At 47.1% G+C, this 12,540-nt stretch overlaps 1 protein-coding gene across 3 annotated transcripts; it reads left to right on the top strand.

Moving 5' to 3' along the window:
- The first annotated feature begins 2,782 nt into the window (after positions 1-2,782).
- On the top strand, positions 2,783-7,116 carry BOLA1 (bolA family member 1). Of its 3 annotated transcripts, none has more exons than XM_082204054.1 (2): positions 2,783-2,848; positions 6,304-7,116. In XM_082204054.1, exon 2 carries the CDS (start codon positions 6,314-6,316, stop codon positions 6,761-6,763), a length of 450 nt encoding a protein of 149 aa, XP_082060180.1. In that variant the 5' UTR covers positions 2,783-2,848; positions 6,304-6,313; the 3' UTR covers positions 6,764-7,116. The 3 variants fall into 3 exon arrangements, with proteins under 3 accessions (XP_082060180.1, XP_082060179.1, XP_082060181.1); XM_082204053.1 differs by having other exon boundaries at positions 2,788-2,896; XM_082204055.1 differs by lacking the exon at positions 2,783-2,848 and adding an exon at positions 5,085-5,178.
- The last annotated feature ends 5,424 nt before the right edge of the window (positions 7,117-12,540 follow it).

Here is a 12,540-nt window from a genome sequence, read left to right as displayed (position 1 = left end):
GGTTATTTGTGGGGCATAGGAATACATTCATCTTTTTTTTCAAAATATAGTCCGTCCCCCACAGGGTCTGAGGGACAGTGGACCGGCCCCCTGCTGAAAAAGTTTGCTGACTCCTGCCCTAGAGCATCATGGCAGGGATTTGAACTCTGATCTCCCTGGTACCACACTGCCTCTTAAAACTATGGCCTGTTTGAAGTTCCCCCCAAGTTCCTAACTCAATGGCAAGAGAATGCCTTCGAAGACCCCTAAAATCTGGGGTGGGGGGCAACATCTGTGGGGCCCTGCAAATGTTGCTGGACTCTCAATTCCCAGCAGGCCTAGCAAAGAACTCTCACCCGCAGATGTTCCCCAGCCCTGATCCAAACATTCAACCCTCCCAGCCACAGCATAGTAGAGCATGTTAAGAGTGTGGAACGCCTCCCAAAAATCATCATCTTCAACTGCCATTCCTCCACTGTTGGTACTTCTTGTAATTTCCAATTTCTGGCCGACAAAATTCTAGCTGCAGTTGTGGTATACAAAAACAATCTAACATCTTTCTTGGGCAGTTCCAAGAAAGTTAGCCGGAAGAGTCCGTGACCAGAAGGAGGAGGAGTACCAGGAGGAACGGATGAAATTTAAAGACTATCTAGCTAAATATGTTAAGATAATTTAAATAGAAACACCTGCAAGTAGCAGATTGGCTTAAGATTTAAATATGTGATGTTATAGAATAATAGATCTAAAGTTAAAATGAAAAGAAAGAAAGATGTTAATTGATGAAGTGAATTTTATGAGAAATTAGTTTTAGGAAACTGTTACAATGAGATACATAGAAACTCAGCTAGGGGGATTTGAGGAAGTCAACAAAAATGTTAACAAAAGTGGAATTATTACACTTAGGATCTATGTTTGTTTGTTTTTTTGATGTTTGTTATAAAATTTGGAAAATCAATAAAAAAAATTGGGGGGGGGGAGAGTGTGGAACGCCTGGCGAGAAGGTGTTTTGTGGTGCCATCCCTGCTGCGGCAACAGCAGGGATGCCCCTAATCTGCAACCTCTCCAACTTCCACAGCAGCTAAGCCCCAGCAGGGAAGGTCATTCCCCCCTGGATTTTTGAACACAACACATAATTACAGGTGATTAGCGGCTTAGGTGCAGGGGGTACCCCAGGGTGCATTCCTTAAAGGCTTGACTTCACGCTCCATCCATAACCTGGCAGGTGTTAGCCAGAGGGCACCCTACCCCTTTGATGGCGGAGGGGGCAGTGGGGAGTGGCTTTGTCCAGGTGTGGCCGCTTAATTCCCCCCCTCCCCATCTCCCAGGTGCGCAACCCCAGAGCTGCACTCCTTTGTCGCTTCCCAAAGGCCTTAACAGATTGGACCCAAGCGAAGCAGCTTTAGGAAGCTGGGGGGTTCTTCTGCTCCCCCTCAAGTCGCTCACTCTCAAATGAACTTTCTGTTGGTTCCCTGCCATGCCCCTGAGGTTTGGGTCAGCCTTTGCACAGGAAAGACCCTTTAGCGTGGCAGGTCCTGCGCCCTGCGGAACTCCCTGCCACTAGAGGTTTGTTAGGAATCGTCGCTGCCCAGTTTTAGATGTCTCTTTATCACACAGAGACTGCTTAGAATTGTAATGTTGGAAGGACACCCACGAGTCATCTAGTCCAACCCTCTGCCACGCAGGAATCGCGGCTAAAGGATCGCTGGCAGATGGCCGCCTTAAAAACCTCCAAGCAAAGTAGAGTCCACAATCCTTTTCACTCTCACCACCAGAAAGTGATATGCGGTTTAGTCGAAATCTCCTTTATTGCAACAATTTTGAATCCATTGGTTCGGGTCCTACCCTGCGGGACAGCAGTGTGGGTCCAAAAAAATCTGGGACGAGACAAGACGTTTATGGATGAGGGCATTCAATTGGCTTAGTGATTTGCAACCAGTTGATTCTCACTTTCTGCCAATCTAACTCCCAACATGTTTGAGGGAAGCCGTCAGCAGAGAGGTCACTGCCCCAAGGTGCTTACAAACCATGGCGCAAGCGAGGATGCGTTTGCTATAAGCTGCATCTTAACTACCTGGATTAAGTCCTGGGTGGATCGGATATTCTTCCATCGTCTCTAAAACACAGAACTCCGAAAGGTCTCTATTTGTACAGTATATCCTGGCAGAAATGCTCTTAAGAGCGAAGTTTGCGCCACTCCGTGGTCAAGCAGCAAACTGCAGCCTGATTCCAAAACACCGTACGCTTAAAAAGCACGTGGCTTCTCCCTTCACAGAATCCTGGGAAATGTAGTTTAGCGGGGCTGGGCCGAGCTACAATTCCCAGGGCCCTTAAACTACAGTTCTCGGGGTTCTTTCGAGGGGTGTGTGTGCAAAGACAGGCATCCCCAAACTCGACCCTCCAGATGTTTTGGGACTACAACTCCCATCATGCCTAGCTAACAGGACCAGTGTTCAGGAATGATGGGAATTGTAGTCCCCAAAACATCTGGAGGGATGAGTTTGGGGGTGCCGGATTTAAGAAAATCTTAAAGCTAGGGTTGCCATATTCCCAAAAATGAAAATCCGGACAGAGTTGTGGTTGTTGTTTTTTTGCTAATAAAGCGTGCAAGTCAAGTCCTGTTACAGGTAACACGCAGCCGCAGCTTCTCTGCGCATTCAGAGGTCCCACATTTTGCAGAGCAAAAAAAACTCGGATCCCTTTCCCATTTCGCATTAAAAGACCCGCTTTTGCCCACGGGAGCAAAAAAAGAACTACAATTCCCAGAATGCACCGAGGAAGCAAGCGAGAGGGGAGGGGCGAGGGCCCCGAGGCATGCTGGGAACTGTAGTGCTGTTGACGCTTCCTAGAATCCCAGCCGAGGAGAGAGAAGGTCAGCGGTGCAGGAAGCGCAGTTTGGAGACTCTACTTTGAAGGACAGGTGGGGGGGAGGCGACTGTTTTTGGAGGGTGGGGTGGGGGGGAGCTTTGGGGGTTTGGACCCCCGGCGTTGCAGGGATGCTGGGGGCGGGGGGGCGGGGAGTGACAGGCTGTATTTTCCATGCACTGCGTGTAAACTGGAGCTACCTCGCGCGCCGTTTTGCAATGCGCTCAACTAGCAACACCCGCCTTGTTTTTGCAATGCATGGGCAAAATTCCATACCAATCATTTGTTTGCATGCTCACTAATAATCATTCCAACCCCGCCGCCTTCCCCTTTATTTGCAAAAAAGCTTGCATGCCTGCAGGCCACCTCCCACCGGTAATGACCGCCCGCCTCTCCAGAAAGCCCCCTCCTCTCTGTTTTCGCATCTGGCCTGCTAGAGCCATCCATCATCGCCCCCCTCGTCCTTTCTCAAACCCCCAGGTCCGGGTGCAACCCCGGAGTTTTAATTTCGGAGGCAGACTGCCCTGGAAACTTAGCTTGGTTACTTGTTCTGGGATGTGTGGAAAGGCACTTTGCACATGCTCAGGGGAGTAGCGGCTCCTCCAGTTCTGGGCCTTTTGCCCAAGAGATGGGTTCCAGGACTTAAAAATAGAGGGCCCTCATTTTGCTGTTTCACAAACCACATAGGTTGTTTATTTGTTGCATCTGTATTTATTTATTTATTGCATACCCAAAGAGCTCAAGGGGGTGTATCGATAGTTCCCCTTCCACCCCGATTTAATAGTTCACCTTATCCAGAGTTTGGATCATTCGTCATCTCTTAAGCATATTTCCCTGACAAACATTTGATCTTCTGGATGCTGAACAAACAAAGTTTGCTGCGCAATCTCAGTCATTTCATTTATCTCTCATCCTTAACCTGATTCGCAGGATTTTTACGGGGGTTTCAAAACAAAACAAACCTAGCCCCCACATCAGTCTTCTTAAGGAAAAGGTCAGAAGACATAAAACAATAAATCAACCATAGAAGAGGGAAATAGATTTTTCCCCCTCCCGGACAGTCATTTCAAGAACCCCTTAACTAGAAAATAGCTCCAGAATTTCCCCTTTCTCCACTCTTCCCTACCCCTCTATTTTCCTTTTGGGCTGCATATTTTTAAATATTGCAAACATGAACCCAACGACTGTCCTGCTGCCGTGGACATTTGTAACAGCTGTGGTAAGCCAGCTAAAATAAACAAGCAAAGTTGCGGATAAAAAAATAAAAAATGATTCAATGATAGAAGAGGGAAAGAGATCTTTCCCTCTCAGCCAGTCATCACAAGAACCCCGTAACTTAAGAAACAATGCCAGAGCTCTCGCATCTTTCTCCCTCTTCCCTCTCCACCTGTTTTCCTTTTCTGCTGTGCCCTTTTTAAGACTGAAAACATGACCCAAAACAAGCTACCTTCTGCGTTGCAGCTGCAAAGAAAACAATTTCCCTTCTGACCGGATGTCGCAAGAACCCTATAACTAAGATAAACTTCCTCCTTTCCCCTTCCTCTTCCCTCCCCGCCCATTTTCCTGTTTTTTTCCAAAAAATGTTTATTGATTTTCACAAAATTATAAACAAACAAAAACCATAACCTTATTAGAAATTACACTTATTAACATTGCTAAGTGACTTCCTCGCTTCCCCTTGGTTGAATTTCAATGTACAGTGGTGCCTCGCAAGACGAAAAGAATCCGTTCTGTGATTCTCTTCGTCTAGCGGTTTTTTCGTCTTGCGAAGCAAGCCCATTGACGGATTAGCGCTATTAGCGGCTTTTAGCAGCTTTTAGCAGCTTAGCGGCTTAGCGGATCAGCTGATAAGCGGCTTAGCGGCTTAGAAAGGGGGGGGGAGGAAAAAAACCCCGCAGGAACTCGCAAGATATTTTCGTCTTGCGAAGCAAGCCCGTAGGAAATTCGTTTTGCGAAGCACCTCCAAAACGGAAAACTCTTTCGTCTAGCGAGTTTTCCGTCTTGCGAGGCATTCGTCTTGCGGGGAACCACTGTATATCCTTTTAACGGTTTTCCAAATCATAGTTCTAATAAATTAACTTGAGCATTAACATCCTTAAATCTTTTCAATTTGTAATTAAACATATTAGTTCGTCACTTAGCTTATATAAAATCCTAAGCCAATTAAATATCTGCAAGCTGTTTCCCATTAATTTAACTTAACATATTTAACTAAATACTCATTAAATTTTGTCCATTCTTCCTGATACTCCTCCTCCTTCTGGTCGCAGACTCTTCCGGTCAGGTCGGCTAGCTTCGAAAACTCCATCATCTTCATCTGCCATTCTTCCACCGTTGGTAATTCTTGCGTTTTCCACTTTTTAGCTAATAAAATTCAAGCAGCAGTTCTGGCATACAAAAAAAAATTAACATCTTTCTTGGGCGATTCCAAACCTGTTATTCCTCTGGTTTCTTGATAAATGTATATTTCAACTTTTTTTTCAATTCATTATAAATCTTTTCCCAGAGGTCTTTCACCTTGGGGCAAGTCCAGTACATGTGATAAAAAGTTCCTTCCTTTTCTTTACATTTCCAACATAAATTATCACAGTTATGATATATTTTTGCTAATTTAACAGGAGTCAAGTACCATCTAGGCACGTGAGTGGCGCTGTGGGTTAAACTACAGAGCCCAGGGCTTGCCAATCAGAAGGTTGGCGGTTCGAATTCCTGCGACGGGGTGAGCTCCCATTGTTCGGTCCCTGCTCCTGCCACCCTAGCAGTTCAAAAGCACGACAAAGAACAAGTAGATAAATAGGTACTGCTCCGGCGGGAAGGTAAACGGCGTTTCTGTGCGCTGCTCTGGTTCGCCAGAAGCGGCTTAGTCATGCTGGCCACATGACCCGGAAGCTGTACCGCGGCTCCCTCGGCCAGTAAAGCGAGACGAGCGTCGCAACCCCAGAGTCGTCCACGACTGGACCTAACGGTCAGGGGTCCCTTTACCTTTACTAAGAACCATCTGTACATCATTTTCATTATATTTTCCTTTAACACAGTACAGTGGTGCCCCACAAGACGAATGCCTCGCAAGACGGAAAACTCGCTAGACGAAAGAGTTTTCCGTTTTGGAGGTGCTTCGCAAAACAAATTTCCTATGAGCTTGCTTCGCAAGACGACAATGTCTTGCGAGTTCCTGCGGGTTTTTTTCCCTTTCCACCCCTTTTTCTAAGCCACTTATCAGCTGATCCGATCAGCAGATAAGCCGCTAATAGTGCTAATCCGCTAATCCTTCAATGGGCTTGCTTCACAAGACGAAAAAACCGCTAGACGAAGAGAATCACAGAACGGATTCTTTTTGTCTTGCGAGGCACCACTGTACATGCAGTGAACTTAACCCCCTGCCTGTTTCCCTTTGGTGCCGTGCCTTTTTTTAAAGACCGCAAACACGTATCTGAAATGAGTGAACCTCCTTGTCTCTTGCAGGCCTCTCCCAATGCTGTCCTCAGGCCTGCTGGCCCTCCGCCAAGCTCTCCGCCGGCCGATCTTCTCCGCCGGCTACTCGGCGCTGGGCGGCTCGCCCATGGAGAACACCCCCGTGGAGGCCTCTATCCGGGCCAAACTGAAGCAGGCGTTGGAGCCCGTGCACCTGGAGATCATCAACGACAGCCACATGCACGCCGTGCCCCGGGGCTCCGAGACGCACTTCCGCGTGGTGGTCGCCAGCCGGCGCTTTGAGGGCCTCTCGCTCATCCACCGCCACCGCCTGGTCAACGACATTCTGCAGGAGGAGCTGGCCGGGCCCGTCCACGCCCTCTCCATCCAGGCCAAGACCCCCCAGCAGTGGGAGAAGAACCCCAAAATCATCCAGAGCCCCGAGTGCCTGGGGGGGTCCAAGCACGACCCCCAGATGGCCGGGAAGATCGGGGGGACGCCCCGGGCATGAAGCGTTCCGCTGTCAAAGGCCAGATCTGGGCATGTTTCTGGAGCGAATAAATGAGAAACACCTTTTTTCCGGTTCATAGCTGCAATTCCCGCAATCGCAGGGGTTTGGGGTTAGGTGCCATCATCTTCTACGATTCCCTCCCTGCAATGGACGCTCCGCACTATTCCTCGGAGTGTCGTTCTGGCTTGCTTTCATGGAAAAAAATGAGATGTGTGCATTTTGGAGCTTCCGTTTTTCTGCCGATAACCGATGTTTTTTTCTGGGGAATCGCTTGGGTTTCTCAACAGTTCATTCTGGCCCGGCTTTTTGTAATTTGAGCAAATTAAAGTTCCGGCTTTGGAATTTGCAAGGGGCATGGCTTCTCACAGTGGTTTGTTTCCCCTTTTGGGGGAAAAAAATTACAGTGTCGCAGTGGGTTGGGATAGATGACCCTTGTGGGTCCCTTCCAACGTTATTCTGTGGTTATGCCTTGGGGTTTCAAAAGGAGGAGAGGCAAGCAGTGTGGTGGGGGTCATGTTTAAATCACTCCCCCCCTCCCCAGTTTGAGGCTTGTCCCAACAGATGCTGGTTTGGGTCATCGGTAGCGGAAGAACGTCTTTCGCACCTGGAACGCCTTATCTCCGAGATAAGCACTCAGGTCTTGGCACCTGGTTGGCTACTGGGAGAATTAGGTGGGCTCCCAGCTCCAGAGGCAGTCTATCTGGTTCTTTGGGATATTTGGCTACCATGAGAACAGGAGCCTGGGTTGGATAAAACTCCTTTAGCCTGATCTAGTTACAGTGGTACATCGGGTTAAGTACTTAATTCATTCCGGAGGTCCGTACTTAACCTGAAACTGTTCTTAACCTGAAGCACCACTTTAGCTGATGGGGCCTCCTGCTGCTGCCACGCTGCCACCGCAGCACGATTTCTGTTCTCATCCTGAAGCAAAGTTCTTAACCTGAAGCACTATTTCTGGGTTAGCGGAGTCTGTAACCTAAAGCATATGTAACCTGAAGCGTATTTAACTCGAGGTACCACTGTACTACAGGGGTGATGGTCTGAAATCTGTAGCGGTCCAGCTGAAGGCCAGGATTGTATTTATTTCAGATCTGGCCAATCCAAAATCTCCACTCCGCTAGCCAATCGCATGAGCTAGTTCCTTATTCGTGGCCTACAAGGCCTAAGTCTCCAGAACACATTCCTTGCCTAAAAAACCCATGGTTCTCCTCACCTCATTTAATCTTCACAAGAGCCTTGTGAGGTAGACTCAGGGTTGAGAGAAGGCAGGGACTGGCCCACAGTAACCCCTGCAAGAGCTTCACGTGCGGGGATTTGAACCCGGGTCTCCGGGTCCTAGTCTGACACTCTAGCCCAGAGCTTTCCTCCTGGGGCTGGTAAAGGGTTACCTTAACCTCCTAATAAATAAATAAAAATAAAAATTGTCCAGTGGCACCCTAAAGCTAAAGTTACCCCTGACCGTTAAGTCCAGTCGTGGACGACTCTGGGGTTGCACACTCATCTTGCTCTATAGTCCGAGGGAGCCGGCGTTTGTCTGCAGACAGCTTTCCGGGTCATGTGGCCAGCATGACTAAGCTGCTTCTGGCAAACCAGAGCAGTGCACGGAAACGCCGTTTACCTTCCCGCCAGAGCGGTACCTATTTATCTACTTGCACTTTGATGCGCTTTCGAACTGCTAGGTTGGCAGGAGCAAGGACCGAGAAACGGGAGCTCACCCCGTCGCGGGGATTCGAACCGCCAACCTTCTGATCGGCAAGTCCTAGGCTCAGTGGTTTAGACCACATCGCCACCCGCGTCCCTTGCAAGCACACTTCTTCAGAGACATGCACACAAAAGCTTATACCCACAACAAACTTAGTTGGTCTCTAAGGTGCTACTGGACAATTATTAATTTTTATTTTATTTATTTTGACTGCGTCAGACCAACACGGCTACCTACCTCATTCTTTAACCTCCGAGTAAAACTGAATTGTGAAATAATGCATGTCTAAAAAGTGCGTCGCCAACATGAAAAGTTTGGGAAGCTCTGCTCTAAGCACTACACCACCGCTGTCTCTCAGTAGATCGTCCCAGGGCTAATGTATAGCTTAAGGAAAAGTTAAACAAATCACTTAATCTTCAGATACAAAATGTAGCGAAGACATCAAGGTGGATCTGTTAATGGCCAGATAGGTTCCTTATACACCTTGGGGAATGAAGGGCATGTTGTGTTCTTCAGCAGCTGCAGAGCAGCAAAATCCAACAGGTGAAGCTTCTCCCCTCCCAGGCACTCACTAAGCCATCTGTACACCTGATGGATTTCCGTCTCATCACCGCAAAGCATCTTAATGGAAAAGGAGGCAAAGACGCCTTGCTGGGCTGGAAATAATCCAGAAGAACCTGTTTGGGGGAAAACAGTTTGCAACTTTTGCATTTTCAGCTTCTAGGTGCAGAGAAGTGAGAGGCCAGAAGAAATCTGCAGACTTGTCCTCGTGGGGCTCTTATAGCATTTGATCTCCCTTGTGTCTCACAGCACAATAACAGATTTATTTGGTTTTGTTAGATGCAGTGCTTCCCCGACATTGTTTTATTTACCTTTAAATGTATATCCACCTTTTCCTCCCACGGTGGCTCCTCTCCCATTTCATCCTCACCACAGGGAGAGTTGGGCAGACTGGGAGGGATTTGAACCCTGGTCCCTCTCTCCCAGGCCTGAGGCCAGCACCTTAACCACTGTGCCACGCTGCCACGCAATTGCTGTCTGGAGCACAACGAGAACAGGACGAAAGCAAGCCAGAGTAGTACATGAAAAGTTGATGGATCCTAGCAGGAGGTTAAAGGATACGTGCTTATTGGTGCCCCAAAACTTTTGCAGGCGCCCGCAGCATTGAAAGCGGGACCAGGCTTGACCTTGCATGCAGCCGTTTGCCTGAGCGGCTGGAATGTTTGTGAAGACTCCATACTGACCTTGAGCCAGTGGTCGGCATTTAAACCATACCAGACCCTGCTTAGCTTTGTAAATAATGTTAGCATTTTATTTTGTTTTTGCCGCACCAATAACAAGGTCCCCAGCATCTCCAGGTTGCAGTGTGAAATCCCCTGCTGCTGCCAGTCTGAGTGGGCAATACTGGCCTAGGCAGTCTGACGGTTGTATAAAGAAGGTTCTTATGTTACTACCTGTAAATCAGGCAGAACCATGAGAACTAATAGCTTACCCTTGTTTTTTTAAGGGGAGGAGCAGAACGCAGGGTCAGGCATGCAGACCGTGCCAGGCTGAGTCCCCAGTGTCATCGCTAGGTAAGGCCGGGAATAGTCCCCCGCCTGTGGAGAGCTGCTGCTAACCAGTGTTGGCGCAACTGTTCTGTCCCATAGAAGGCAGCATCCCCTGGTTTTCCTTGCTGCATCCCCTTTGCCGGGTTGCTGCGCTGTGGGAACCACCGCTTGAGGCTTCGTTTGGCTGCTGGCTGGGCTTTCTGCCTTTGGCTCGGAGGGGCTCAGAAGTTGAACATGCCTGTGCTTGGAAAATCCCTTATTTTGGCTGCTGATCCCTTATTTTTGAGGCTGCTGGTCTCTTATTTTCAAATCTGTAAGTTGACAGCTATGCACCATAACAGCCTGTTTCCTCTGAGCTCAGGACGAGGTAGTGGTTGCTCAGGGCCGTCACCAGCGAAGGGGGCGTTGCGATCGACCAGAATTCATCTCAGGATCGATTGGTCAATCACAATCGATGCCTTGGACATGTCTGGACTAAATGACTCTGGGAATCCATTCCAACCATAATTCTATGAACTTTTCGTTATACCCGAATTTCTTTGCACATCCCCAACACAATAACGAAAAGGAAAAACTCAACACGCACAACCATCGTTTTTTCAATCTTTTATTTTATTTTTTCATTTTTACATAGATTTTTTTTTTACTTTTTTTTTACTATGAGTTCATAATTCCAGAGGGGGGGGGGGGAGATTCATGTCTAGGGCCAGAGCCAGACTTACATATTTTTAAATCCTTTCCCTAGCGATCAAAAACTGTGCACGCACCACCTCTTTAATTTTTTAAAACCTTAAATCATCATCATCATCCACAGCACCTTTAGGAATATTTATTTCTCGACGCGGCATTTAAAACAACCGTCTCATCTCGTCGTCATTCTTGGCTTCTGTTTTTTTATCTTTTATTTTTTATTATTAATACAAAATGAAACAACCCGGAGACGACAACTGAAGTTAATGACTATTCTTATTTTTTTCCTGATTTTTTTTTTCTTCTCAATTGTTCTTTTACAAACATCTAAAAACAGCTAAAACCACAACACAAGGTTTTTTGTCGTTTTTTTGATTTTATTTTGCATACAGACAGAACTACATATGGTTTGGATATGGGGGGTTTTGTTTTTGTTTTTTGTTTTTAAAGACCAGCTACACTGTAAAGGATGGAGAGAGACCGAAGGGTAGGTGGGGGAAAGCGTCACAATTTGGGGGGAAGGCGCAAAGGAGGGGCGTGTGCTTTGATTGATAAATACTTCCCGTGTGGATCTGTTTCTTCCCAAAAGCAGCTGCTTAAAATAGGACCTTATTCCAGAGGCGTCAAGATTCAGAAAGGTTAGGTTGCATGTAAATTTATTAGCTGCGTTCTCGTTCAACGTTGCAAGGAGGCGTGGCTTCAGCAGGGCACCGCTTAACCAGTGGAACTCCCTGCCTATTGAAGTTATGCAGGCTCCCTCTCTATATTCAGATAACTTAAGGGCTGTCGCAAGGGGAGAAGGGAGCAAACTTGTTTCCTGCTGCCCTCGAATGGAGGACCCAAACGAAGAGATTCGGATGACGAGAAAGGAGATTATGACCAAACGTTAGGAAGAACTTTCTGACGGTAAGAGACCTTTGACAGTGGAAGGGACAGCCTTCATGGGAGGTTTTTAAATAGAGGTTGGATGGCCTTCTCGGTGGTGGTGCCCGCCCTCCCACCCGATGTCAAAGAGATAAACAACTACCTGACATTTAGAAAACATCTGAAGGCAGCCCTGTTTAGGGAAGTCTTTAATGTGTGAGATTTTAATGTATTTTTAATCTTTGTTGGAAGCTGCCCAGAGTGGCTGGGGAGACCCAGCCAGATGGGCGGGGTATAAATAATAAATTATTATTATGGTTGCAATGTGTGCATTGTAGGAGGTTGGAGTAAATAACCAACTTGACTGGCACATCCCAACACATGATTTAGTTACTTGTAGCCTTTTCTCCCAATTCATATTTGCTTTTAAGTGGTTTGGGAATTTTTGCTAGGTTTTATTTCTAATATTATTCAGACACTACTTGGAGATAGATAGATAGATAGATAGATAGATAGATAGATAGATGATAGATAGATAGATGATAGAGTGAGATTATATGCTTTTTAAACAAATGAATCGACTTTGCTTGGATCAGACTAAACCAGGGGTCAGCAAACCTTTTAAGCTGGGGGCTGGTCCACTGTCCTTGAGACCTTGTGGGAGGCTGGACTATATTTTGAAAGAAGAAAAAAAGGAATGAATTCCTATGCCCCACAAATAACCCATAGATGCAGTTTAAATAAAAGGACACACTCTACTCATGTAAAAACACACTGATTCCCGGACCATCCACATGTCCGTCTAAAGAAGGCAATTGGGCCGGATCCAAACTAAACTATCTGGTTGTGTGTCTGATTCCCTCAGTGGCCGCCCAGGTATCTAGAGATTTAACTGGAAAGGGGAGGAAATTTGGAGGGTAGATGGGCAGCTGTGGGAATCTCCTGTATTGTCACTTGAGGATGTTTTCCTA

The sequence above is a fragment of the Podarcis vaucheri genome, assembly GCF_965113315.1.
Source record: "Podarcis vaucheri genome assembly, chromosome: 16".
In the NCBI taxonomy this organism is placed as follows: Eukaryota; Metazoa; Chordata; class Lepidosauria; order Squamata; family Lacertidae; genus Podarcis; species Podarcis vaucheri.
Note: the sequence above shows the minus strand (reverse complement) of the source record. Positions and strands in the feature narration are given on the sequence as shown.